At 44.4% G+C, this 27930-nt stretch overlaps 1 protein-coding gene across 6 annotated transcripts in view; it reads left to right on the forward strand.

Annotated features, from left to right (window-relative positions):
• The window catches only part of CHD1 (chromodomain helicase DNA binding protein 1), a 621819-nt gene that overhangs the window by 268970 nt on the left and 324919 nt on the right, over window positions 1–27930 (forward strand). For all 6 annotated transcript variants that reach the window (XM_033962744.1, XM_033963070.1, XM_033962661.1 and 3 more), the window contains 3 exons: window positions 9722–9870; window positions 25338–25434; window positions 25699–25794. In XM_033962744.1, coding sequence (XP_033818635.1) covers window positions 9722–9870; window positions 25338–25434; window positions 25699–25794 — 342 coding nt within the window. The remainder of the gene's footprint in view (window positions 1–9721; window positions 9871–25337; window positions 25435–25698; window positions 25795–27930) is intronic.

A 27930-nucleotide genomic window follows, 5' to 3' on the forward strand; every position in this document is an offset into this window, starting at 1 on the left:
AAAACATGATGAGACCTGAATCTAAACTTTGATAAGAGAGTGAGATGACCCCATTGAATAAATAGCTCAGATTTTTTTAAAATTGTATTTATTCAAGAAAAGATTCAACAGCCTTTTGTGAAAACATGAATGTTAAGTAGCAATATCTTCAACTAACCATTTCATGTAACGGTTGATCTATGTTTCACATTACCCTTGAGGTATTTTGGCTCATTCTACCATACAGAACTGTTTCAGCTTTGACATCTCAGTGCTTTCTTGCATGAAGATCTTGCTTCAGGTCCTGCCATCACATTTTGTATAGCTTTAGGTCAGAATGTTGACTTTATCGATCCATCTCTAGTATATTCCAGTGCTCACAATGTCTATACAAGTGGAGAGCAATTTTCATATGAAAGTAGTTCTGGACAACATTTTTGCCTGCTTAGTTTGAGTTTTTTATTTAAAATCAAAAGAAGTGATAAATATACAGTCATGTGAAAAAATTAGGACACCCCATGAAATATGCAGTTCTTTCTTAAGAAATGTTCACATATCGATGCCAAATCTTTTTTTATTATCTCTGAAAAAGAAAGTGATGTAATTGCAGGTAAACAACAAAAATTTTCTTTGATTTCCTCTTGAAACAAAAGATATCCATTCATTCTAATCGAGGAATAAATTTAGGACACCCCCACATATCCTCCCACTTAAAGTGGCTCAGATCACATACAGGTGTATCACATCAGGTGCACATGATTAGAACATCGTTACTCAGCATTTTGAAGGAGGTTTTCCCTATTTAAATCTCAAACATTTAGTTTGGTGTGCTCATGACTGCTGCGGTGAGAGTGAACACCATGGTGAGATCAAAAGAGCTGTCTGAGGCCTTCAGAAAGAAGATTTTAGCAGCTTATAAGTCTGGTAAAGGATTTAAAAAGATCTTGAAAGAATTTGACATTTAGCCATTTCATGGTCCGGAAAATAGTGTACAAGTGGAAGACTTTCAAAACAACTGCCAACATGCTCAGGTTTGGCCATCCAAGCAAATTGACCCATAGAGCAGAAGGCAAGATGCTAAAAGCCCTAAAATGTCATCACAGGACCTACAGCAGGCTCTTGCTACTGTTGATGTGACAGTGCATGCCTCTACAATCAGAAAGAGATTGCACAAATTTAACTTGCATGGGAGGTGTGCAAGGATGAAACCTTTGCTCTCTAAGAGAAACATCAAGTCCTTACTAAAGTTTGCCAGAGAGAACATAGTGTTCTATGGACAGATGAGTCTAAAATTGAATTATTTGGACACCAGAAAAGGGGACATATTTGGCGTACACCAAATACAGCATTCCAGAAAAAGAACCTCATACCTATTGTGAAGCATGGAGGTGGAAGTGTCATGGTTTGGGGACGCTTTGCTGCATCAGGTCCTGGTCAGCTCACCATCATAGAATCCACCATAAATTCTACCATATATCAGAGGGTGCTTGAGGAACATGTGAGACCATGTGTAAGAAAATTAAAGCTGAAGCAGAACTGGATACTGCAACATGACAGTGACCCAAAAAAAACCCAGTAAATCCACCAAGGACTGGCTGAGAACTAAGAAATGGAGAGTCTTGGAGTGGCCGAGTCAAAGCCCCGATCTTAATCATATTGAGATGCTGGTGGGTGATTTGAAATGGGTTGTACATGCAAAAAAACCCTCAAACATCTCACAGCTGAAAGAATTCTGCATTGAGGAGTGGGCTAAACTTTCCTCAGACTGATGTCAGAGACTGGTAGATGGCTACAAGAAGTGTCTCACTACAGTTATTTCTGCCAAAGGGGGGAATAACACTTGCTATTAGGGTGTAGGATGCCCTAATTTATTCTACAGTTAGAATACACATTTTTGTGGATATCTTTTGTTTCATGAGTAAATCAAGGACAATTTTTGTTGTTTACTTGCAATTAGATCACTTTTTTTTCCAGAGATTAAAAAAAAAAAAATTTATATCGATATGTGAACTTTTCTAAAGAAAGAACTGAATATTTCATGAGGTGTCCTAATTTTTTCACATGACTGTATATTGCAAATTGCTCCTTCCCCTTTAAGATCTGGCAGAGTTTATGCAGGGTGAGGATTCATTAAAAAAAAAAAAATTAGAGACAGTTGACAACTGAGTGCTAATTATTTTTTCCTGTGCAAACAGCATATGATTTCTTAGAGATGAGTTAAGCACCTCAACTTGCCGGGTTGCTTGCAGAAGACATCAATCATTTTCTTATCTCTGCCCCCTTGTCTCTCTGGGCAGCACCCCCTCTCCTTAGTCTTAACTTCTTCCAGCCAGTTGAGAAGAACACATCTACCACCCTTTCTGTAAAAAAAAAAAGTATTTCCTTAGATTACTCCTGAGTCTATGACCTCTTAACTTCATCCTATGCCCTCTCATTCCAGAGCTTCTTTTCAAATGAAAGAGACTTGGCTCATGTGCATTTACATCACGTAGGTATTTAAATATCTCTATCATATCTCCCCTCTCCCGCCTTTCCTCCAAAGTATACAGATTGAGATCTTTAAGTCTGTCCCCATATGACTTATGACAAAAAACACACACCATTTTAGTAGCTTTCCTTTGGACTGACTCCATCCTTTTTATATCCTTTTGAATGTTTTTGTCTCCAGAATTGTACACAATATTCTAAATGAGGTCTCACCAGTCTTATACACTTCTCCCTTCGTATTCGCGGTTTCAGCAAACGCAGTTTCGATTATTCACGGTTTTTAGCTTGCTGGCTCCTCCCCCCAAATTACATCAGCTTGCATAGAGAAATCACTGATTACAGGTGTTTACAGAGAAAATTGCTGATTCCCAGCACTTTCTTCACTGTGTTTTGCCTCTCCTTCAGGAGCAGGCCAGGTCTCCCACCATGTTATTTGCGGTTTCACCATATTCACAATGGTTTTTAATAGAAAACAGCGAATAACACATGATAAAGTTATTTGCGGTTTTTCTGTATTCACGGGTCTGTTAATCCCCTATCACAGCAATTACGGAGGGAGAAGTGTACAGGGGCATCAATACCTCCTTTTTCCTACTGGCCATACTTCTCCCTATGCCCCCCTAGCATCCTTCTAGCTTTCGCCGTCACCTTTTCAACCTGTTTAGCCACCTTAAGATCATCACATACAATCACACCTAAGTCCCACTCTTCTATCGTGCACATAAGTTCTTCAACCCCTAAACTGTACCGTTTCCTTGGGTTTTTGCAGCCCAAATGTATTTCTTAGCATTAAATTTTAGCTGCCATATTTCAGACCATTCTCAAGCTTCGCCAGGTCTTTCTTCATGTTATTCACACCATCCTGGGTGTCTACTCTATATTACAGATTTTGGTATCATCCACAAAGAGGCAAATCTTACCCAACAACCCTTCAGCAATATCGTTTATAGAAATGTTAAAAAGAACAGGCCCAAGAACAGAACCTTGAGGCACACCACTGGTAACATCCCTTTCCTCAGAGTGATCTCCATTGATCACTACCCTCTGTCACCTTCCAGTTAACTAGTTCTTGACCCAGCCCGTCACTTTGGGACCCATCCTGAGGGCACTCAGTTTATTTATTAGACGTCTGTGTGGAACACTGTCAAAGGCTTAGTTAAAATCTAAAAACACAATTTCTAGCGCACTCCCTCTGTCCAGTTCTCTGGTTACCCAGTCAAAGAAATTGATCAGATTTGTCTGACAAGACCTACCTCTAGGAATGTGGAAGAAGGCAGAAAGAAGGTGGTAAATGAAGTTCACTCAGAGGTAAAGGATGTTACCAGCGATGTACTGCAGAGATCAGTCATTGGCCTGGTTCTTTATAACATCTTTGTGAATGATAGTGTGGAAGGGCTGTCGGGTAAGAGTTGTCTCTTTGTTGACAATACAAAACCCTTTAATAGAATAGACATCCTTGATGGTATGGATAACATGAGAAGGGGATCTAGCTAAACTAGAAAAATGGTTCTGAAATTGGCAACTAAAATTGAATGCTAAAAAAATGCAAGGCCATGCACTTGGGCTACAGAACTCCGAAGTAACAGTACCCTTTAGGAGGAAAAATACTAATTTGCTTGAAAGAAGAGCGAGACTTGGGGATAATAATTTTTGACAATTTTAAGTCGGCCAAACAGGTAAAAGGGCAGCATACTGAAGCCAGAAGGATGCTTAAGTGCATAGGGAGATGGATGGCTTGTAGGGAAAAGAAGATGATAGTACCTCTAAGTATAAATCTCTGGTGAGGTCCCATTTAGAGTACTGTATACAGTTCTGAAGACTGCGTCTTCAAAAGGATTTAACCAAGATTGAGTCGGTCCAGAGGATAGCTACTGAAGTAGTTAGTGATCTTCATCGTAAAGCATATACAGACACTCACAGAAATTATAGAGATGTGAGAGAGGATGATTGAGACATTTATGAAAACTCCACAGCATAAATGCACAGGAAGTGGGTCTTTTTTAACTGAAAAGAAGCTCTGGAACAAGATGAAGTGGGATCAACTCAAAAGTACTCTTAGGAAATTCTTCACCCAAATGGTAGGTGCTATGTGGAATGACCTCCTGGTGGATATAGTCGAGATGAAGACTATTTGAATTCAAGAAAGCATACAGCAGGTATGAGGGATCTCTTAGGGGGAAGAAGAGATAGCGGATGTTGTGGATGGGCAGACTGGGTGTGGGGTGAGGGTGGAAGGGAGTGTGGATGATATGGATGGATAGATTGGATGAGCCATATGGCTTTTCTGTCGTCATTTTCTGTTTCTGTGCTATTTACAGTGGGATGCTAACGAGAGAAATTGACCCCCTCATAGTCACCTTCACCTTTCTCACACTGTCTGCAACAAAGCCTTTCTTCCCACATTAAGGGACAATAATATTCCAAATGGCTGTGCATCTGTTTCACACAACCTGCAGATCTTTTAGTAGACTGTTGTTGAGTTTCCAGTGTTTTAAACCTGAGTCCATCTCTTTAGCCAATAATGATGCCCAAAGAGGAACATGGTCAGGCAGGTCACCATCTCTGTACTCAGGTCCTGCACGTTCCCAAATAGATCCTTATTCATAAATTTGTAATCTATTTCAGGAATAGGATCAGTGAACAGATCAAAAGTAGGTAATATCCTGAATAATGGGGTGAAACCATTTCTACACATCAACCAAGTTCAGTGTGTGTTCACCAAGAAATGAAAATCCTTCCTATTCTTAATGTATGAAATGTACCCAATCCCTGCCCATATTATTTAAATTGGAGTCACCATTAAATTAAAATCCACCCCCAAAATGTTTTATGTTTGTTTATTAAAACTTTATATACCGCATATATAACCAAAAGGGATCAAATCTGTTTACAATATATAATTCAAAACAATTGCAAATAGTTGGTGGGCATGCCTACAGAAAATCCCCCTAATGCTCATTAGACAGAAAGAAGTTAGCCTCTTTAAGAAGTCGCACAACCAACAAAAAGTGGCCTTGGAGGTCCCTATAAAACCCTCTTAATATCCATATTAACCCCTTTAGCAAAAAGTATATCAACTCTACCCTTTTCGGTAGATCCACAATTGTGGCCCAATGCCTCAACGGGAATCTGGATCCTGAACATCTCTTGTGGGCCTGCACAAAGCAATGTCCCATAGTCTGACCAGCTTGAAAAATAGCTTTCCTTTTATATGGTGAGTTCAAGCTTTGTATATTATAGGACATCAATTTGATCACTTCCACTATCACTTATAAATTATAATCCCTTCCCCTTGGCAATATACTGCAGCCCTCTCCCTTAACCTTTTCCATCCCTCTTTCCCAACTATCCCCCCCTGGTTCTACTCAACGTCTTAAACACCTCCACATTAAATTCCCACCACCACACACACTAAACTATTTAAACTGCTATTCACATATCCCCAAACATACCATAATCATACAATCCACAGCCTGTATCATATTAATTCAACTGTCTACTCACCCCTCTCCCCCTCCTATGGCCTAGTGGTTAGAGCAGCTGCCTCAGCACCCTGAGGTTGTGAGTTCGATACCCACTGCAGCTCCTTGTGACTCTGGGCAAGTCATTTAACACTTCATTGCCCCATGTAAACTGCTTTGATTGAGTAAACCACACAGAAAAAGCAGTATATCAAGTCCCATCCCCTTTATCCCTCCTCAGCCATTTACACTGTTAAAGGACATCAACAGCACATACTCAATTACTTTGGTGTTGTCAAATTCCATATCAAGTCTTTATCTCTAATTCACAGTCAGCTGGGACCTGCAATCAAGTTCTGCAGCATCCACCTCCATATGACATCTCCATTCCATCGTTTGCCAGTAGAAACTCGCCAGTCTAAGTTTATCCTTTCTCTCCATGCTTCTAGTTTCTCCATCAGCCAGCTTGATACCTTCCTTATGCAGCAATGTTTTTGTGTCCTCTAGTGAGAACACCTTTTTATGGACCCATTGATAATCACCAGAAGCCCAAATGGAAAAGTCCACCTAGAATGTACATTAGCTTCGGGTAGGGCCCTAGTTATCTCCTTAAAGGACCTTGCCTGCAACTGCGGACCGTGCCCCGGTGCCTCGCAGGTGAAGACCGAGCAGAAGTATTCATTCAGTAGTTCTACTTTATCGGAATCTGATTCTGCGCAGTTCCCTTCTGGTTTTCTAAGGCGTACTATCCCGTCTGTGTTCTTTTTCCTATCAGTAATATACCTTAAGAAGGATTTGTCCCCTTTCTTCATGTTCTTTGCCAGAGTCTATTCCACTCGAAGTTTGGCCTCCCTGACTGCCGTTTTGACCGCTGCAGACCTCGCCCTATGTTCTAGTTTAGCTTCCCTAGTCTCCGTTCGTTTGTAGGAAATAAATGCTTTTTTCTTCTCCTTGACGAGGTGTGAGATTTCTGTAGAGTACCATTGGGTTTGTTGTTTCTCCGCCGTTTGTGTACTGATTTAATGTAGAGGCTTGTCGCTTCATGTATGGTAGATTTCAGGGATGACCACATAGCTTCCACATCATTGGTTGTAGCTTGGTTCTGCAGTGTCCGGTGGACGAAATCTCCCATGCGTTCAAAGTCAGTGCCTCGGAAGTTGAGTACTTTTGTTTTCGTGTTTGATCTAGGGAAACTTTTCCTGAGGTAGAACCACACCATGTTGTGGTCGCTGGAGGCTAGCGTATCTCCTACCGAGACCTTCGAGATGCTATCCCCGTTGGTGAGTACCAGGTCCAGGATTGCCTGGGCCCTAGTGGGTTCCAATACCATTTGTTTGAATCATGCTCCCTTTATGGATGTTAACAGTCTCCTGCTGCTGCTGGTTGTTGCTGAGTATGAGTTCCAATCTGCGTCAGGCATGTTGAAGTCCCCTAGCAGAACAGCATCTCCCCGTAGAGTGATATTCTCTATGTCTTCAATTAATTCGGAGTCTTTGTCTTCCAGTTGTCTTGGAGGTCTATATACTACTGTCCTACAGCTCTATTTCCCAAGCTAGTCCTGGAGTACCTCCTTGCTAGCTAGGTTTTCACGATGTCCATAATAAATATGTATTTAACCTAAAAATATATAAGAACATAAAAAGTTGACCCCGCTGAGTCAGACCAGAGGTCCATCTTGCTCAGCGGTCCGCTCCCGCGGCGGCCCATCAGGCCTAGTGCCTGAACAGTGGTCCCTGATTAATTTTGTAACTTACCTCTGATCCCATCCCTATAATCTACCTTTACTCTTATCTGTACCCCTCAATCCCTTTGTCTTCCAAGTACCTATCCAAAGCTTCTTTGAACCCCTGTAGCGTGCTCCTGTTTATCACATCCTCTGGTAGCACGTTCCATGTATCCACCACCCTCTGTGTGAAAAAGAATTTCCTGGCGTTTGTTCTAAACCTCTCCCCTTTCAATTTCTCTGAGTGCCCCCTTGTACTTATTGATCCCCTTAATTTGAAAAATCTGTCCCTGTCTATTTTTTCTATGCCCTTCATGATCTTGAAGGTTTCTATCATGTCTCCTCTAAGGCTCTGCTTTTCCAGGGAGAAAAGCCCTAGCTTTTTCAGTCTGTCAGTATATGAGAGGTCCTCCATGCCCTTTATTAGCTTAGTTGCTCTTCTCTGGACCCTCTCAAGTACCTCCATGTCCTTCTTGAGGTACAGCGACCAGAACTGAACACAGTACTCCAGGTGCGGGCGCACGATACAATGGCAGGATGACTTCCTTTGTCCTGGTCGTGATACCCTTCTTAATGATACCCAATATTCTACTAAATGATACCCAATATTCTACTAAATTCAATATTCAATTCAATAGGATATTTGTATAGATTATTGCAATGCCCTTTACAAAGGCATAACAAAAAAAGAAATTAGAAGACTCCAGATAGTACAGAATACTGCAGTAAAAATCATATTTAATGCAAAAAAAAATGACCATGTTACTCCCCTTTTACATACAGCTCACTGGTTACCAGTAGAACACAGAATCACCTATAAAACTCTTTTGCTAACTTTCAAAATCCGACAAAATAACCCACCAGAATTCATTAATAATCTTCTTATCCCATATAACTCTTCTAAGACCCTTCGATCGTCAGCCCAAAATCTTCTCTCTGCTCCGTCACTAAAGTACATAAACACAATGAGATCTTCCATTTTTTCCGTGACTGTTCCTTCTCTTTGTAATAGTTTCCCAGCTTATTTATGCGAAGAATCAATTCTTAATCAGTTCAAGACAAAGCTAAAGACATTTTTTTTCATTGATGCCTTTGAGATTTAACTGCCCTTTTAAGGGCGACCTAGAATGATTTTATTTCTACTTCACCTCCTACTGTTTTCCCCTAAATTGTTATCTTTTACCTTCAAAATTGTAGTTCTTGCCCATTTTCCTCTTGTTCCCATTCGTTATGGTTTTGTCTCCAAAAGTCTTTGTCCGACCCCTGTCTTCTTAAATTTGTATTTTAGCTATTGTATGCTTTTATGATTTTCTACACCAACTAGAAGACTGATTAGGCGGTATAAGAAATTTTAATTAAACTTGAAACTTTAATAACTGCATCAGTGGTTAGAGTTACTTCTGAATCAAGAGGTTTGTGCTCTAAGCTTGCCAGCCTGTGCACTGCTGCAATCTTCTGCGCTATACCACCACATGTAGCACAAGCGTCTGGATTCCTATACATGCGAGGAGCCACTTTGTCCACCTCTAGTCTTTTTTTTTTTTTTTTTTACACCATCAGTAATTGTTCCACTTTCTGCTCACTCAAACCTCTGCCAAACTACCTAATCGCTGCTCAACAAATATGTTACTCTTTATTTTGTATGTACACTGCCTAGACAAGTCGATAGGCAGTATATCAAAGTAAAATAAACTTGAAACTTAGATTCTGCTTTGCATGGGGTATTTATTTGTTGATGGAACATCAGATGCAGGCATCCATCTTCCCCTTGACTGTCATTGTAGCTTAAGGTAAGGTAGGTATTTCCCAGAGTACTTACATTCTAGGTTTGTACCTGAGATGAGGGAGGGCTTGGTACTTGCCCAAGATCACAAGGAGTAGCAGCAGAATTTAAACCATTCTTACCACAGTGTTCTTAATACTAGACTGCACTTCGCTATTGGACAGATGTTCACAAGAGCATATAAATTGCTTTGCCAAATGAAACATTTTAATTTAGTATGACTTTAAAATTTCGAGCATGCATTCATTTAAAGTACACAACCTTAATGCATTACTTTTTTTCTTATAGGTTAATATTTATCGGTTGGTAACCAAGGGGTCAGTAGAAGAAGAAATCATTGAAAGAGCTAAGAAGAAAATGGTATTGGATCATCTTGTTATTCAGAGAATGGACACAACAGGGAAAACAGTTTTACATACAGGTTCTACTCCATCAAGGTAATGCATAGAAGCAATCAACTAGACAGTAAAACATTTTCATGCATGTTATATATTGTACAATTAAATAGATGATAATTGATTTTTTATACGTTAGTATTAAGCTCTAAAAGGAGATTTCTGTGTCCTTGAAGTTTATAAGAGCATGACTTGACATAGTGCATAGTATTTATTTTATTTATTTATTTAGATTTATATCCCGTTCTCCCAGTAGCTCAGAACGGTCTACAAGTAAACATACACAGTAGAAGTAGTTAGGCAAATAAATGTGCAATAGGTTTAGATGCTTGGACATACAAGATTGTGCAGTATTTATCAGGTTACAGACAATTTTTCAGAGTACAGACAATTTATCAGAGTACAGACTAAGAGAGGACTATACTGAAATTTAGGAGAAGTTAAATAGGGGAGAGAAGAGAGAGGTGGGGTTTAAGGGGGGGTGTAGACTGAGGGAGACCTTTAGTTGAAGAGGAGGGTCTTTACCATTTTACGGAATGTCAATAAAGAGTTCTGTTGCCTGAGTTGGGGGGGGAGTTTATTCCAGAGATGTGGGATGAAGTGGCTGTAGGATCGTTTGCGGGCAGTTTCTGAGAGGAGGGACCTTCCAGGGGGAATGCATAGGCGTATTTCCGATTTTGAGCGGAGGGTGCGAGTGGGGGTGTAGATGGGAAGCTTAGATTTTATGTAGGAGGGGGTGGTGGCATAAATTCTCTTGTGGGCTACTGCTAGGGCCTTGAAAGCACAGCGCTGGCTAATTGGGAGCCAGTGTTCAGCGCAGAGTGCTGGGGAGACGGGATCATGGTAGTTGAGGTTGTGTAGGTAGTAGGAGGAAGAAGTGGCCTAGTAGTTAGAGCAATGTCTCTCAAACTTTCTGGAGTCAGGGCACACTAAAGGTAGTGGCTACTGCTTGAGGCACCTAGAAGTGCGTGGACGTTGCCATGATGACATCAAGCGCATGTGTGACATCATCACATCAACATCCACGCATTTGCAGAGGCCCTCCAGACAAGCTCTGAAAAGCCAGTAGGGCGTGCCAGCAGGGAAGTCTAACAAATATCAGCTGAGTACCCCCAACCACAGACCTCCCAAGCTCCACCCTAGACCCACCCAAGCTCTTCTCCAGATCCCACCCTCTTTACTAATTGTAATGCAATTTTATACCAGGACAAGAAGGCAGCATATTCTCACTGATGGGTGACGAAGCCCCAGTATGGACCACTTTAAAAGTGCATCACTACTTTAAGACTCTAGAAAGTTCGCAATAGCCTGAACCGCACATGCGTGAATGCCTTCCCGCCCGATGTAGGGTGCGCGGTCCCTCAGTTTCTGCGGAGCTAAGAAGTCAGTTTTTTCTTTTATCTTTTTTTTCTTTCTGTTTTCAGTAAAAAAAAAAAATAAAATTGTTTTTTCCCTTTCACGGGTTAACCCAGCGAGGCCTGTTCGTCCACCTTGGCCTTCGGGTTAGATTTAGCTGAGGCCGTGTTTCCATCAATGTCCCGGCCTTAGACGGGGTTAAAAAGTGTGGATGCTGTGCTTGGCCCATTTCCCTCACTAATCCACATCGCTGGTGCCTCCAGTGTTCGGGGCCTGAGCACCGTCCAGAGACTTGTTCCCATTGTTCGTCTGTGCAAAAGTGAACCCTTAAGAACCGCCTCATCCAGCAGAAAATGCTTTTCGACATGGAGTGAGATTTGACATCGATCTCGGCGTCAGCGACACCATCTAAGTCGGCACCGCAGCTCTTGACTTCAGCAGAGCCAACTTCGGTGTCACAGGCAATGGATAAGATGGCTAAGAAGCCTTCTCCCCATCCCTTCGGGTCCTCAGGTCACTTCAGCAGTGAGCCAAGTCCTGCCGACCTCGAGGAGACCCAAAAAACGTTCTTTTCCAATTTCGGTGAGTGCCTCGACATCGGCCTCCTCATCACCGGAGCGTAAAGCGGCACCGAAGGTACCGGCGAAAAAGCCAGCGGTACCGGTGCACTCCCTCAAAAAGCAAATTAAAAAATTACTACAGGAGGAATTACGGGAGCAGTTGCAACTTTTACTCCCCATTATGGTGACGCCGGCTCCTCCGGTGCCAGTCAGGCCAGAGCCCTCGACACAGGCACCACCTTCTCAAGACTCTCTATCGGTATTGCCTCTCTTAGTTAAATAGCTAGTATCGGGGATTGTTTGGCATCGCTCTTCCTCTCAGACATCTCCCGACATATGCTGTCAGTCAAATTGGGCAAAGCTTTGGGGAAAGTAAAGCACCCTTGAGCTTTTGACTCCCAGAGCTCAACATGGGCTTCAACCAACACGAGATGCAGACCTCTGAGGTGATTCTGAAGATCCTCTTGTTTCTGATGATGAGGTTTCTTCTGATGAGGATTCTCAGTTACCATCTGCTCAAGAACCTCCTCAAAAATATGACAACTCCTCTTTTTCTAAATTTTTGCAGGAAATGTCTGAGACTCTTTCTATTTCCCTGGAAGTGAACTCTTAAGAAATCTAAACAGTTCTTGGATGCATTAGATTATGACCAGCCACCTAAGGAGTTTCTGAAGCTGTCTCTCCATGACATATTAAGGGAGACCTTTTACAAAAATTTAGAAACTCCTTTAATTGTCCCTGTGGCTCCTCGCAAACTCGATTCCTTGTAAAGGATGGTTCCCATACCAAGGTTGACAAATCTCAGCTTCCACATGAATCCCTTCTGGTGGAGTCAACCCACAAGAAGTCTCCCGGAGCTAATGTATATGCCATGGACCGCTTTGGCAAGTGACTTTTCCAGAATTCCATGCTCGCCAATCGGTCCGGCAACTATGTTTCCATTTTTCTTTTTATTTGAAACATTTGGTCAACCAAGTGACCGCTTTTCACACACGCTTGCCTGACCGTGACTTGCCTGCTTTTCAGCATTACATCTCTGACTTGCTGCAGCTTCGAAAATATTTAGTCTGCTCTATATATGACACCTTTGAGCTCACCTCACGTGCTGCGGCTAAGTCTGTAGCTATGTGGCACCTTGCTTGGCTTAGGGTGTTGGAACTTGATGTTAACCATCAGGATAGACTGGCTAATGCTCCTTGTTTGGGGGATGAACTTTTTGGGCCATCTTTAGATACGACTACTCAAAAGTTGTCAGCCCTTGATACCAGATGGGATACTTTGGTGAAGACCAAAAAGAAACCTCCTCCCTCTCCTTTCAGGCAGCAGCCACCCTACCAACGTCGCTATGCTGCAAAACCTATGCCTCCACCTCAGTCTCAACCTAGGAGGCAGAGACAACAACATGCATATCCCAATTCATCAGGCTTCCAGAAAGTATCTTCGGTTCAAGATCAATCACTGTCATTACCAATACAAAGTACTTCCTTCGACCTGGCATCTTCTCTCAGAGTATTTGTGAAGTGCCTGATTGTAGTGGCCACATCTCTCCGTTCACATGGCCTTCAAGTCTTTCCTTACCTGGACGACTGGTTGATCAAGGCTGTATCCTCTCAGGAAGTGGTCCAAACAACATCTCATACCATTTCTTTTCTTCAGGCTCTAGGATTCGAAGTCAACTTCCCCAAATCACATCTCATTCCGACTCAACGTCTATAGTTCATTGGGGCAATTCTAGATACCACTCTCATGAGAGCATTTCTTCCTCCAGATCACCTTCAATCTCTCATCCGTCTCTGTCAACAACTGCTTCCCCAACTACTTCCCCTCCAATCCATCTCTGCCAGGCACATGATGGTTCTTCTCGGCCACATGTCACACCTCTGGCAAGACTTCATCTTCGCAATCCTCAGTGAACCCTTGCTTCCTCAAGCGACAGATCCTCTATCACAACATATATCTGTGACCTCATCTCTTCTGCAGTTGCTTCAATGGTGAATGACCTCTTCCAATCTCTCCAGAGGTCTTCTTTTTCAATTGCTCCCTCATCACAAGGTCATTACAACGGATGCATCCCCTTACGCCTGGGGGGCTCATATGGACGATCTTCAGACTCAGAGTCTTTGGTCTGTCAGGGAGCGGAAATTTCACATCAATTTCCTGGAACTCAGATCCATGTTTTATGCCCTCAAGGCTTTTCATCATCTTTTCTGCCCCCAAGTCCTCCTCCTTTGCACGGACAATCAAATAGCGATGTACTACATAAACAAGCAAGGAGACACGGGCTCTCTCCTGTTGTGCCAGGAGGCCCAGAAAATCTGGACTTGGGTGACAGCTCGCAATCTGTTCTTGAAGGCTGTTTACATTCAAGGGGAGAAGAATTCCCTAGCAGCCAACCTCAGCAGAGTTCTTCAGCCTCACGAATGGACTCTTGACTCTGCAACTCTCCAATCCATCTTTGCTCAATAGGGCACTCCTCAAGTGGATTTATTTGCGGCTCCTCACAATCACCAGCTGCCCCAGTTTTGCTCCAGACTTTACTCTCCTCTCAGTCTGGCAGCAGATGCCTTTCTCCTGGATTGGACAGGTTTGTTTCTATATGCATTCCCTCCTCTTCCTCTCATATTGCGAACTCTTTTGAAGCTCAAGAGAGAAGCAGCCACCATGATTCTCATTGCTCCACTGTGGCCCGGGCACCCTCCTTTCTCCCTTCTACTTCAGCGCAGCACCAGGGAGCCAATTCCTCTACCAATCTTTCCTACTCTGCTTACTCAGAAACAAGGATCACTTCTACATCCCATCCTGCAATCGTTACACCTAACAGCTTGATTTCTCTCGGGCTGAATCCATAATCCTTACATCTCTCTCAGCCTGTCCACAATATTATTGACGCCTCCAGGAAGCCAGCCACGCAACAATGTTATCAACAAAAGTGGACTAGGTTTTCTTCCTGGTGTCATCTTCATCATCACGATCCAACTTCCTTGTCAGTGCAACTGGTGTTGGATTAAGTACTTCATCTTTCTGACTCTGGACTCAGATCCACATTTATTAGAGTCCATCTCAATGCTATTACAGCTTTTCACTTGCCAGTTGAAGGAAAACCTCTTACTGCTCATCCCTTGGTCTGCAGGTTCATGAAAGGACTTTTCAATGTGAAACAACTTCTCAAACCTCCACCTGTAGTCTGGGACCTAAATGTAGTTCTTTCCAGGTTGATGAAACTTCCATTTGAACCAGTGGCCAAAGCTCATCTGAAATTTCTCACCTGGAAAGTTGTTTTATCTCATTTCTCATACCTCTGCCAGGAGAGTCAGTGAGTTGCAAGTGTTGGTGGCGGATCCACCCCTCACAGTGTTTCACCATGATAAGGTGGTTCTTCGCACACACCCAAAGTTTCTTCCGAAAGTGGTGACGGAATTTCATCTCAGTCAGTCGATTGTCCTTCCAGTTTTTTTTTCCCTAAGCCTGATTCTCATGCAGGAGAAATGGCGCTTCACACTCTGGACTGTAAGGCCCTGATTCTCCAAAAGTGCGTTCCGATTTTAGGCAGCTGTAGGCGTCCTACAGCTGTCTAATCAGCCAATCGGGATGCACGTTTTTTTAAAAAAAATGTTCCCCAGGCAGGCCTGAAGGCGCCTTCGGGAGCCTAGGGAGACCCGCAAGACGCCTAAGCTCGCCTAAGGGCCTTAGGCGAACCTAGGTGGCCCTACGCGTCTCCCTAGTAGAGGAAGAAACCTTAAAATGTAGGCCAGCATAATGCTGGTCTACATTGTAAGTAGACGCAGCCGCTATACTTATCGCGGCAAGGGATCTCTCTGCCGCTATAAGTATAGCGGGCCGCGGCCTGTCCAATCGGATGCCCCCCCTCCGACACTACCGACCGCCCCCCCCCCCCCGACACTACCAACCGCCCCCCCCGACATTACCGATCTCCCTCCCACCCCGACACTACCGATTGCTGGCAAACCCTCCTGCCAGAAGATGCCCCCCCGACAATATGGATCGCTAACAACCCCCAAACCTCCAAACTAACCTGTTCTTCAGGCCAGATGGTTCTTGCCCGTCCAGCTGGTGGGCCCGCCTCATCGAAATGAGGCGGGCGGGCCCGCCCCTTCCCGGCCAATCCCGCCGAAGCCTAAGGCCTGATTGGCCCAGGCTCTAGAAGCCTGGACCAATCAGGCCTTAGGCATAGCGGGTCCGCCCATCCCCACTAAGTCTAAAGTCTGATTGACCAATCAGGACTTAGATTAAGTGGGGATGGGCGGACCTGTTATGCCTAAGGCCTGATTGGTCCAGGCTTCTAGAGCCTGGGTCAATCAGGCCTTAGGCTTCGGCGGGATGGACCGGGAAGGGGCGAGCCCGCCTCATTTCGACGAGGCGGGCAAGAACCGTCTGGCCTGAAGAACAGGTTAGTTTGGAGGTCTGGGGGTTGTTAGCGCCGGGGGGGGGGGTGCGTCTTCGGGCAGGAGGGATTGGACACCCTCCTGTCAGCGATCGGTAGTGTCGGGGTGGGAGGGGGCAGTCGGTAGTGTCAGAGGGGGGGGGCATCCGATCGGACAGGCCGCGGCCCACTATACTTATAGCGGCAGAGAGATCCCTTGCCGCGATAAGTGTAGCGGGCCGTGTCTAATCTAACCCGATTCTCTAACCAGCGACTGTAACATGGACGCCGGTTACAGAATCGGGGTTTTAGTGTAGGCCGATTCTGAATAGGACGCCTCTCCCGGGCGTCCTATACAGAATCAGGGCCTAGGTGTCTTGCGGGCCTCGCCTTCAATATAGGCGGCCTGCCTGGGGAGCATTTTTTTTAAAAAACGTGCATCCCGATTGGCTGATTAGACAGCTGTAGGACGCCTACAGCTGCCTAAAATCGGAACGCACTTTTGGAGAATCAGGGCCTAAGTGTGCTTTGGCCTATTACATAGATAGGACAAAGCCACACCGAGCATCTCCTCAACTCTTCATCTCATTTGATCCTAACAAGTTGAGGCATCCTGTTTCCAAGAGAACGATTTCCAACTGGGTAGCTGCCTATACAGTATATCATTCTGTTATGCTCAGACTGGACTGCACCTGGAGAGTCATGTGTTAAGCTCACAATGTCCGAGCTATGGCAGCTTCTGTCGCGTTCCTCAGATCTACTTCTATTGAGTAAATCAGTAAAGCTGCTAGTTGGTCCTCAGTTCATACATTCACTTCACATTACTGTCTGGAGTCTTTCTCCAGAAGAGATGGGCACTTCGGCCAATCAGTATTACAGAATTTATTCTCTTGAAGGCCAACACTCCCACCATCCCAGTCTGTTTAGCTTGGAGGTCACCCATGTGTGAAAATATGCTGCCTGCTTGTCCTCGGATAAAGCACAGTTACTTACCGTAACAGGTGTTATCCAGGGACAGCAGGCAGATATTCTTACAACCCATCCACCTCCCCTGGTTGGCTTCTTAGCTGGCTTATCTTAACTGAGGAATCACATGCTTATGACGGATGGGAAGGCACTCGTGCATGCGCGGTGCGGGCTATCGCGAGCTTTCTAAGAACTTAAAGTGGCGATGCACTTTTGAAGTGGTCCCTGCTGGGGATTCGTTGTGACGTCACCCATGTGTGAGAATATCTGCCTGCTGTCCCTGGATAACACCTGTTACAGTAAGTAACTGCTTTCTCTGCCCTGCCATTTCGGCTGGTGAAGGCACTACAAACCTTCACCAAGGTGGTCATAGCTGCAGCTCACCTCCACAAGAAGGGTATACAAGTACATCCATATCTGGACAATTGGCTGATTCGAGCCCTGTCTACTACCGAGGGCAGAAGATCAGTGAAGTCCATGGTTCAGCTCCTTTAGACCCTAGGCTGGGTCATAAATTTCTGGAAGAGCTGTCACAGTTCCTAGAGTACCTGGGCATGCATTTCAACACAAAGAAAAACAAGGTCTTTCTCCTAGAGGCCCTCAGACTAAAGCTCACGCAACAAATTAGGATCTGGGGAACAAGCCAGTGCTGACAGCTTGACAATACTTGCAAGTACTCTGCTCAGTGGTGGCAGTGATAGATGTGGTCCCATGGGCTAGGATGCATTTGTACCCCCTACAGGAGGCACGTTTATCCCACTGGTACCTGGAAATGGATGAATTGCAGAAGCCTCTTTTTTGGACTGTCCTGGCATATTGCAGCCTGGGTTGGTGGTTACAGCCACAGTCCCTTACCGGAGTAATGCTTCTTTGAATTTCATCCTTGATAAGACTCTCAACAGATGCCATTCTCTTTAGTTGGATAGCACATTGCGAGGGACGACCGGTGCAGGAATGTTGGCTCTCTGCACAGAAGAAGTGGTCAATCAACAGGTAGGAATTGACAGCTATCCACCTGGAGCTAAAGGTGCTAGGGAGCTCCCTACAGAGCAAAGCAGTTTGAGTATTCTCATACAATGGAACAGCAGTAGCATATGTCAATTGGCAGGGAGGCACATAGAGTGCTCCTCTGTGCTTGAAGGCCCAAATGCTGTTTCATTGAGTGGAGAATCATCTGTTGGCGATCTCAGCAGCTCATGTAGTGGGAGTGTACAATATTCAAATGGATTTCCTCAGTTGCTAGATCCTGGATAATGGGCTCTATCTCAGGAGGCATTTAATTCTATCGTTGGTCACTGGAGGTGTCTGATAATTGACCTCATGGCTTTGGCATCCAGCAGGAAAGCAGCTCAGTTCTTCAATTGTAGATAAGAGCTTGGTCTCAGGAGGGGATGCTGTATGTCTTTCCTCCATGGCCCATGATAGACAAGGTCATGCAAAAGATAATGGACCATCAGGTACTGGTAGTCCTGGTGGCACCGGATTGGCTAAGTTGGCCCTGATATGCGGATTTGGTCCATCAAAAGTGGGACCAGGGTCTTGACTGCCTTGTTATTCAGGCCTGCTAACACAGGGTCCCATTGCCCTGGAAAATATGGAATGCTTTGGACTTATGGTGTGGATTTTGAGTGCACAGCCTTAGCATGAAAAAGCTACTTGGAAGTAGTCAATGCCATTCTCCTGAAGTCCAAGAAGCAGACAATGCTGTCGGCCTACAAGAAGTCCTAGAAATGTTTCTAGGGCTCTTGTGTGCAAAAGAACGAGAAATCAGTTACAGCCCCAATTGCAGTAGTGCTAGCATTCCTTCAGGAAGGCCTTGAAAAAAGGCCTAGTATTGGGCTCCCTCAAAGTACAAATTGCAGGTCTATCGTGCTTCAGACCTCGGTCCACAAGGGAACATTAGCCTCTCATCCAGATGTCTGCAGATTTTTGAAGGCAGCATTACGTTTGCATCTGCCAATACAGTATCCTTTCCCAGAATGGAATTTGAATTTGTCCTGCAAGCTCTAGCCAGAGCGCCATATGAGCTGTTAAAGAAGGTGTTTGTAATGGATGTCACTTTGAAAGCAGCATTTTTGGTGGCTATCATGTCTGCACAATGAGTATCAGAACTGCGTGTGCTATCCTGTGTGTGCTATCCTGCTGTCCTCAGAATATCAAAGATGGGAATATTTATTTATTTATTTATGTATTTATTTATTTCAATTTCTATCCCATTCTCCCAGAAGCTAAGAATGGGTTACAAGTAGACATTCACAATCGTTTGAAAACAGACTAGTCATGACAACAAATAGGCTACAGTAGACAATAACAGAGCTTATTCTAGAGACCAGACTGGTCATAGCGAAGAGTACTAGGAGAAGTATATTGAGGAGGCATTCATGCCTTCTGGATCCAAGAAGATGGACTGAATCATGAAATTGCTAAACATTTGCAGAGTGTTGCTGCATCTCCTAGAAGTGTCTAAAGAGTTTTGGCTGTCAGATCATCTTTGTGTTAGGGGGCACTAGCCGTCAGGGACAGCTGACTTCAAAAGCGACCATTTCCAGATGGATTTGAAAGGCCATTTTGTTGGCTTATATTGGGAGCAGGAAGATATCTCCGACTTTGCTGAAGGCCCTCTCCACTAAAAGCGAAGCTTCCTACTGGGCGGAGTTCAAGGCAGTGCCTGCGGAAGAGATTTGTAGAGTGGCCACTTGGTCCCCTCTCTCCATACTTTTACAGGTTGGATGTAGCGGCAAGATTGGATACCACTTTTGGAGCTTCAGTGCTGCCTACAGGCTCATCTAATCCACCCTAGATATCTGGGATTGCTTTGATATGTCCCACTGGTTCACGACTGACGTTCCTATTGAATTTGAAAGGAAGATTATGTACTTACCTTGTTAATATTCTTTCTAGGAGACAGGAATGTCAGATGGTTCCTAGCCTATCTCGGACTTGTCTGTAACACCGGACAGTTTGCTTCTTTCTGTGACCTCTACCAAGAGCTCAGGTAAAAGTAGTCACCTATCTCAAGAAACAGAAAGTGTCCACAAGTACCCCATGACTATTAGTTCAGGTTGCACTCAAGTAGGTGAACTGTTTCATTTTGTTATAGGTTATAAAGTGTTCAACATTGTTAATGTTATTGTTCTTTGATATGTTATGAGCAGAACTGATTTGTTTCTCTAAGAGAGTCCTCATACCCCTCCTTTAACATAAGAACATAAGAACACAAGAGTTGCCTCCACTGGGTCAGACCAGAGGTCCATCCCGCCCAGCGGTCCGCTCCCGCGGTGGCCCATCAGGTCCGCGACCTATGAAGTGGTTTCTGACCACTTCTATAACCTACCTCAAGTTCTATCTGTACCCCTCTATCCCCTTATCCTTCAGGAACCTATCCAAACCTTCCTTGAACCCCTGTACAGTGTTCTGGCTTATCACCTCCTCCGGAAGCTTGTTCCATGTGTCCACCACCCTCTGGGTAAAAAAGAACTTCCTAGCATTTGTTCTAAACCTGTCCCCTTTCAATTTCTCCGAGTGACCCCTAGTGCTTGTGGCTCCCCACAGTTTGAAGAATCTGTCCTTATTCACTTTCTCTATGCCCTTTAGGATTTTGAAGGTTTCTATCATGTCCCCTCTAAGTCTCCTCTTCTCCAGGGAGAACAGCCCCAGCATCTTTAACCTGTCAGCGTATGAGAAATTTTCCATACCTTTTATCAGTTTAGTCGCCCTCCTCTGCACTCCCTCGAGTACCGCCATGTCCTTCTTGAGGTACGGCGACCAGTATTGAACACAGTACTCCAGGTGCGGACGCACCATTGCGCGATACGGCGGCATGATGACTTCCTTTATCCTGGTTGTGATACCCTTTTTGATGATGCCCAGCATTCTGTTTGCTTTCTTTGATGCTGTCGCACACTGCGCCGATGGTTTTAGTGATGTGTCGACCATCACCCCCAGGTCCCTTTCAAGGTTACTCACCCCTAGCAGTGTTCCCCCCATTTTGTAGCTGAACATCGGGTTCTTTTTCCCTACATGCATGACTTTGCATTTCTCTACGTTAAAACTCATTTGCCACTTTTTTGCCCAGTCTTCCAGTCTTGTTAGGTCCCTTTTCAGGGCTTCACAGTCTTCCGTGTTTCTAACCCTGCTGCAGAATTTGGTGTCATCAGCAAATTTGATAACCTCACATTTTGTCCCCGTCTCCAGATCGTTAATAAATATATTGAACAGTAGAGGTCCCAGCACCGACCCCTGTGGAACTCCGCTCGTGACCCATTGCCAGTCTGAGTATTGGCCCTTTACTCCAACCCTCTGTTTCCTGCCTGCCAACCAGTGTTTGATCCATCGGTAGATATCCCCTTGCACCCCGTGGTTCCACAGCTTTTTTAGTAGCCGTTCGTGAGGTACCTTGTCGAAGGCTTTTTGGAAGTCAAGGTAAATGATGTCTATGGATTCCCCCTTATCCATCTGGCTGTTTATTCCCTCAAAGAAGTACAGCAAGTTCGTGAGGCACGACCTTCCCTTGCAGAAGCCATGCTGGCTCGCCTTCAGTTGTCCATTGTTTTCTATGTGTTTGCAGATTGTGTCCTTTACCATTTGCTTCCATCATCTTTCCCGGAACTGAGGTCAAGCTTACAGGCCTGTAGTTTCCCGGGTCACCCCTTGATCCCTTCTTAAAGATGGGCGTGACATTTGCTATTTTCCAGTCCTCTGGGATCTCCCCTGTTTTTAGGGAGAGGTTACATATTTGGCAAAGTGCCTCTGCTATTTCGTTTCTCAGTTCTTTTAGAACCCTTGGGTGGATGCCGTCCGGGCCCGGTGATTTGTCGCTCTTCAGTCTGTCTATCTGTCTGAGGACATCCTCTTTGCTTACCTCTAGTTGTGCCAGCCTTTCGTCGTGTTCTCTGTTTATAATCACCTCGGGTTCTGGGATATTGGATGTGTCCTCTATTCTATCTATCTATCTATTCTAATCTAATCTAATCTAAACCTTAAGTTTATATACCGCATCATCTCCACAAATATGGAGCTCGACATGGTTTACAAGAACTTAAATAATAGGTAGAGAAGGAGAAAGGTTTACATGAAACTTATGTGTATCTATTCTCCAGGGCTAACCACCTTCTTTGTTACGAACTGAGGGAGTATAGGACAGCCCAGGGAGAAGGGAGGCGGAGCAGTAAAATGTAAATGAGGCTTTTTAGACACACCTCATGGGTGAAGGTGCACAAACTCACTGGTTCAGTATGGTTGTTCCTATCTCCTAGAAAGAAGATTAATAAGATAGGTGCATAATCTTCCCTTATGCCCAGGCTGGGATGATTCTAGAGGGCCTTGTCAAGGCTCACAGTGTCAGACCTATGGTGATGTTGGTAACCCACTTGAAATCAGCCTCCATTGAAGAGATCTGCAAGGCTGCAATGTGGACCTTGGTCCACACTCTCAAATCTCATTACTGCCTTAAACAAGACACCGACGTGACGGTTTAGTCAAACAGATCTGCAAAATTTATTTTGGGTCTTGAATCCAGCTCCACCCCTGCAGACCTGTTTTTGCTATGTTCTAGGCTGCACCTCCATACGTGCATAATCTTCCCTTATGCCCAGGCTGGGATGATTCTAGAGCAGGGGTGCCCACACTTTTTGGGCTTGCGAGCTACTTTTAAAATGACCAAGTCAAAATGATCTACCAACTATAAAATTTTTAAAAAACACAACGCACACTGTACGCATAGAAAATGTTAATTATCATTCCTATTCCAGGGTTTTTCAAAGAGGTCAAAGCAGATGACTCTATGCACTATCACCTCAGTAACAACCATACAAAAATAGACAAATATACCCCCCTCCCTTTTTACTAAACCACGATAGCAGTTTTTAGAGCGCAGGGAGCTGCGCTGAATGCCCAGCGCTGCTCTCGACGCTCATAGGCTTCCTGCGCTAAAAAACTCTATTGCAGTTTAGTAAAAGGGGACCTTAGTGTAAAATATAGACAGCAGATATAAATTCAGACACATTTTGATCACTAAATTTAAAATAAAATCATTTTTCCTACCTTGTCTGGTGATTTAATGAGTCTCTGGTTGCACTTTCTTCTTCTGACTGTGCATCCAATCTTTCTTCCCTTTTAGCCTGTATGCTTCCTCTCCTCCACACCTCATTCCCTCCCCCAACTTTTCCTTCCTCTCTCCCTGCCCTTTCTTTCTCTCTGCCTCCCTTTCCTTTTTTCTGTTTCTCTTCTTTCCTTCTGCCTGCCCTGCCTGCCCTTTTTCTTTCTTTCTCCCTGCCCTCCCCCAAGACACTGCCACTGCGATCGGGGACCAGGACCCAAACCGCCACCAATAACAGGCCCGAAAGCTGACGCCAATAACACGCCCAAAAGCCGACGCCGCCCCAACCTCTCCCTGCTTCAGTCGACCAGCATCGCGAGGAGCTGTTGGGGGAAATGCTGCTGTGTCCTGCCTTCGCGGAAACAGAAAGTAGTCAGGACCCGGCAGCAAGAAGAGGAAAGCTTCACTAACATGTCTCCCGCCTTAGCCCGTAGCGAAACCTTGCTTCAGGGCTCTCAACATGTGCGTGCCGGCTTCCCTTCTCCCCCCCACCCCCCGGACATAACTTCCGGTTTCGGAGGGAAGAGAAGGGAAGCCGGCACGCACACGTTAGAGCCACGGAGCATAAGTTCGCTACGGGCTGAAATCTCCAAGCCGTTTTTTTTTGGTGTTTTTTTTATGTTCAGCAGCGGCGGCAGCAGCAGATGACAGCTGGGCGGACCGCCCAGCTAAAAGGCCCTAGAGAGAACACTGGAGAGGAAGGCTGATTGGCCGGTAGATCAGGACGGCAACACGAGTCTATCACTGAGCCCGGGTTGGGCTCCGCGATCGACTCGCGTTGCCTTCCTGAGCTACTGGTCGATCGCGATCGACGTGTTGGGCACCCCTGTTCTAGAGGGTCTTGTCAAGGCTCTCAGTGTCAGACCTATGGTGGCGTTGGTAACCCACTTTGAAATCAGCCTCCATTGAAGAGATTTGCATGGCTGCAATGTGGACCTTGGTCCACACACTCAAATCTCATTACTGCCTTAAACAAGACACCGATGTGACGGTTTAGTCAAACAGGTCTGCAAAATTTATTTTGGGTCTTGAATCCAGCTCCACCCCTGCAGACCTGTTTTTGCTATATTCTAGGCTGCACCTCCACAACAGTGTGCATATGTTTTCAGGTTGATTGATCTTTTGACTCTCCATTGTGAGTCTCTATTGTCCTAATGTTTGTTTTTGGTGAACCTGGTCGCTAGGGATACCCACATCTAAGAATGATATGGTCGGTTTGTCCTCGGAGAAAGCAAAGGTACTTAACCTGTAAGCAGGTGTTCTCTGAGGGCAGCAGGCCATATAATTCTCACATACTGTCCCACCTCCCCTAGGTTTATATTTCTATAGTTTTTTTTATTATACTACTTTTCCTGTACTCACGAATCTGGAGGGAAGGCACCCACATATATGTGGTAAGATGCTGTCTTATGCTCTTAGAGCTATACTATTCCTTTACAGGTATTCACACTAGGGTTCTGAGGATGTTGTCACCCACACATAAGAATAATTGGCCTGCTGTCCTTGGAAAACCTCTGCTACAGGTAAGTAAATACCTTTGCTATACACTTCTACTTCCTGCTCTGTCTCTGCCATTATGTTTACTATGTATTACTTTACCTCTCCCTTTCCTTTAATAGGCTCAATATCTTCCCTTCTCAAATATCCCTTCCCAGAGAGGCTCAACAGAGCAGCAATAGCAAAATTAAAAACAGCAATGAGGGCTGTGGAGCCTTTGTGTCCCAATGCTCTTAGACTCTGCCATATCCTGCCTCCTTTGATGTGCACTTCTGTTACTGTACGGGGTGGGATATGGCATTCTTTAAGAGCACTGAAGCACAAAGGCTATGTTTGCTCATATCAGTTCTTAATTTTGCTCTACTCAGAAGGGAAGATGGTGGGCAATGGAAGTGAACCAAGGAATAGGGAACAAAGCAGAAGTAGGGAAGCTATAAATTGTAGATAGGACAGAGCCTGTATGCCTGCCCTTTGAGGTGCTAACCTGCAGTGTTTGGGGACATTCCCCCTTCCCCCAATTTTGCCCATGGATTTTGAATTTCTTACATTGCATCACGTGCTAGAAAAGCATTTTAATTTTATATCATAACTTTATAGAATGATTAAAGTTTTAAAACAGTTGATTAATTTGGTTTTTTTGTTTGCTTGTTAGTTCTGCTCCTTTCAATAAAGAAGAGTTAGCAGCCATCTTAAAGTTTGGGGCTGAGGAACTTTTTAAGGAACCAGAAGGTGAAGAACAAGAACCTCAGGTAAGAGGAATTGCTGTATAAGAGCTCGCATAGCATATATGCATAGGTGGTTTCTTTTTTTTTTTTTTTTTTAATCTTTATTCATTTTCATATCTTACAGCAAGTGTATAATAATCAAAAAAAATTTTTACAAATCACTTGACATTCTTACTTATAATCATTAAAGTATAAAGGAATCCATCCCCACCCCATCCATTCATAATAAATCAATTAACAAATATCATAGGTGGTTTCTTTAAGAAATAACACAAAATATTATTCCAGGAAATGGATATAGATGAAATTTTGAAGAGAGCAGAAACCCGTGAAAATGAAGGGGGACCATTGACTGTAGGAGATGAGTTGCTATCTCAGTTTAAGGTAATTATCTATATCTGATCTTTCAGCAAAATTTTACTGTTCTGATTTTAGTCAATTTTTTTATATCTTTCTAGAAAAATTATAAGTTATTGCAGCATTTTTAAAAATTGTGATCTGTAAATATTTGTCTTTTGATACTAGATCAGTGTACTTCAGCAGGTTTTGAAAAATCGAAAAGGCAACCCATAATTAGTTACTATGTTTCTTAAGTTGGTCCTAGAGTACATCATGACTTAATCTACTTTTCAGGACATTCACAATGTCACTTAATCCTCCACTTCCCCAGGTACATTAGACAGACTGTGAGCCCACCAGGACAAATAGAGAAAATGCTGAGTGTGGTTGTAAACTACAATGAATGAGAGAGATTTATATACATTGTCTTCATTTCATGCAAATATATTTCATGCATATTCATTTAGAAATATCGTGAAAACCAAACTGGTAGAGGATATTCGGGACTGACTTGAAAAATACTGAATTAATACATAGAAACATAGAAGATGACGGCAGATAAGGGCCATAGCCCATCAGGTCTGCCCACTCTACTGACCCCCCCCCCCCAAGTCTACTATCCTAGGGATCCCACTCCTGGTGACAGGTTTCCTTGGTTTAACCCTCTAAGGGATCCCACATGGGCATCCCATTTGCTCTTAAATTCTTGCACGCTGTTTGCCTCGATCACCTGCACCGGGAGCTCGTTCCAAGGATCAACCACTCTCTCGGTGAAGAAATATTTCCTAGTGTCGCCATGAAATTTCCCGCCCCTGAGTTTGAACGGATGCCCTCTTGTGGCTGAGGGTCCTTTGAGAAAGAGAATCTCTTCTTCCATCTCGATACGGCCGATACTTAAACATCTCGATCATGTCTCCTCTCTCCCTACGTTCCTCGAGTGAGTACAGCCGCAAATTTTTCAGCCTTTCCTCGTACGATAGATCCTTGAGCCCCGAGATCATCCTGGTGGCCATCCGTTGCACCGACTCTACTCTCAGCACATCTTTTCGGTAGTGTAGCCTCCAGAAATGCACACAGTATTCCAAATGAGGTCTCACCATGGTTCTATAATGGCGTTATGACTTCAGGCATCCGGCTGACGAAACTCCTGCGGATGCAACCTAACAACTGTCTTGCCTTAGATGAAGCCTTCTCCACATGATCAGCAGTTTTCATGTCTGCGCTGATGATCACTCCCAAGTCTCGTTCTGTTGAAGTTCTAGCTAAGGTGTCACCATTCAAGGTGTAAGTTCTGAACAGATTTCTGCTGCCGAGGTGCATGATCTTGCATTTCTGAAGCCCAGCTGCCAGGTTGAGGACCAAAGCTCCAACAAATGTAGGTCCTGTGTCATACTATCGGGTGAATTGCCATCTCTCACTATATTGCATAGTTTGGCGTTGTCAGCGAATAACGTTACCTTACCTTGAAGCCCCTGAGTTAGGTCCCCTATGAATATGTTGAAAAGGAGCGGGCCCTGCAGTACTCCACTGGTCACCTCCTATGTTTTAGAGAGGGTACCGTTAACTACCACCCTCTGAAGTCTGCCACTCAGCCAGTCATTGACCCATGTAGTTAGTGTTTCTCCCAGCCCCATTGATTTCATCTTGCTCAACAGCCTGCGATGCGGGACACTATCGAAAGTCTAGGTATACGACGTCCACGGATTCTCCCAAGTCTAGCTGTTTTGTTACCCAGTCAAAGAAGCTGATGAGATTGGATTGGCAGGACCTACCCTTGGTGAATCCGTGTTGACTGGGATCCCGTAGATTCTCTTCATCCAAGATTGCGTCTAATTTACGTTTGATTAGTGTTTCCATGAGTTTGCATACAATTGATGTGAGACTCACCGGTCTGTAGTTTGCAGCCTCTGCCCTGCAACCCTTTTTGTGCAGTGGAAAGACGTTAGCTGTTTTCCAGTCTATGGGGACTCTCCCCGAGCTTAGGGAGAGATTGAAGAGTCCTGATAGCGGTTCTGCCAGGACATCACGCAGCTCACTGAGCACCCTGGGGTGTAAATTGTCCGGTCCCATGGCTTTGTTCACCTTGAGTCTTGCCAGTTCGTAGTAGACGTCGCCAGGTGTGAACTCGAAATTCTGAAACGGGTCTTCCATGCTTGGCCTTGCCTGCAACTGCGGACCGTG

This window comes from Geotrypetes seraphini, chromosome 1 (assembly GCF_902459505.1).
Source record: "Geotrypetes seraphini chromosome 1, aGeoSer1.1, whole genome shotgun sequence".
Taxonomy (NCBI): domain Eukaryota; kingdom Metazoa; phylum Chordata; class Amphibia; order Gymnophiona; family Dermophiidae; genus Geotrypetes; species Geotrypetes seraphini.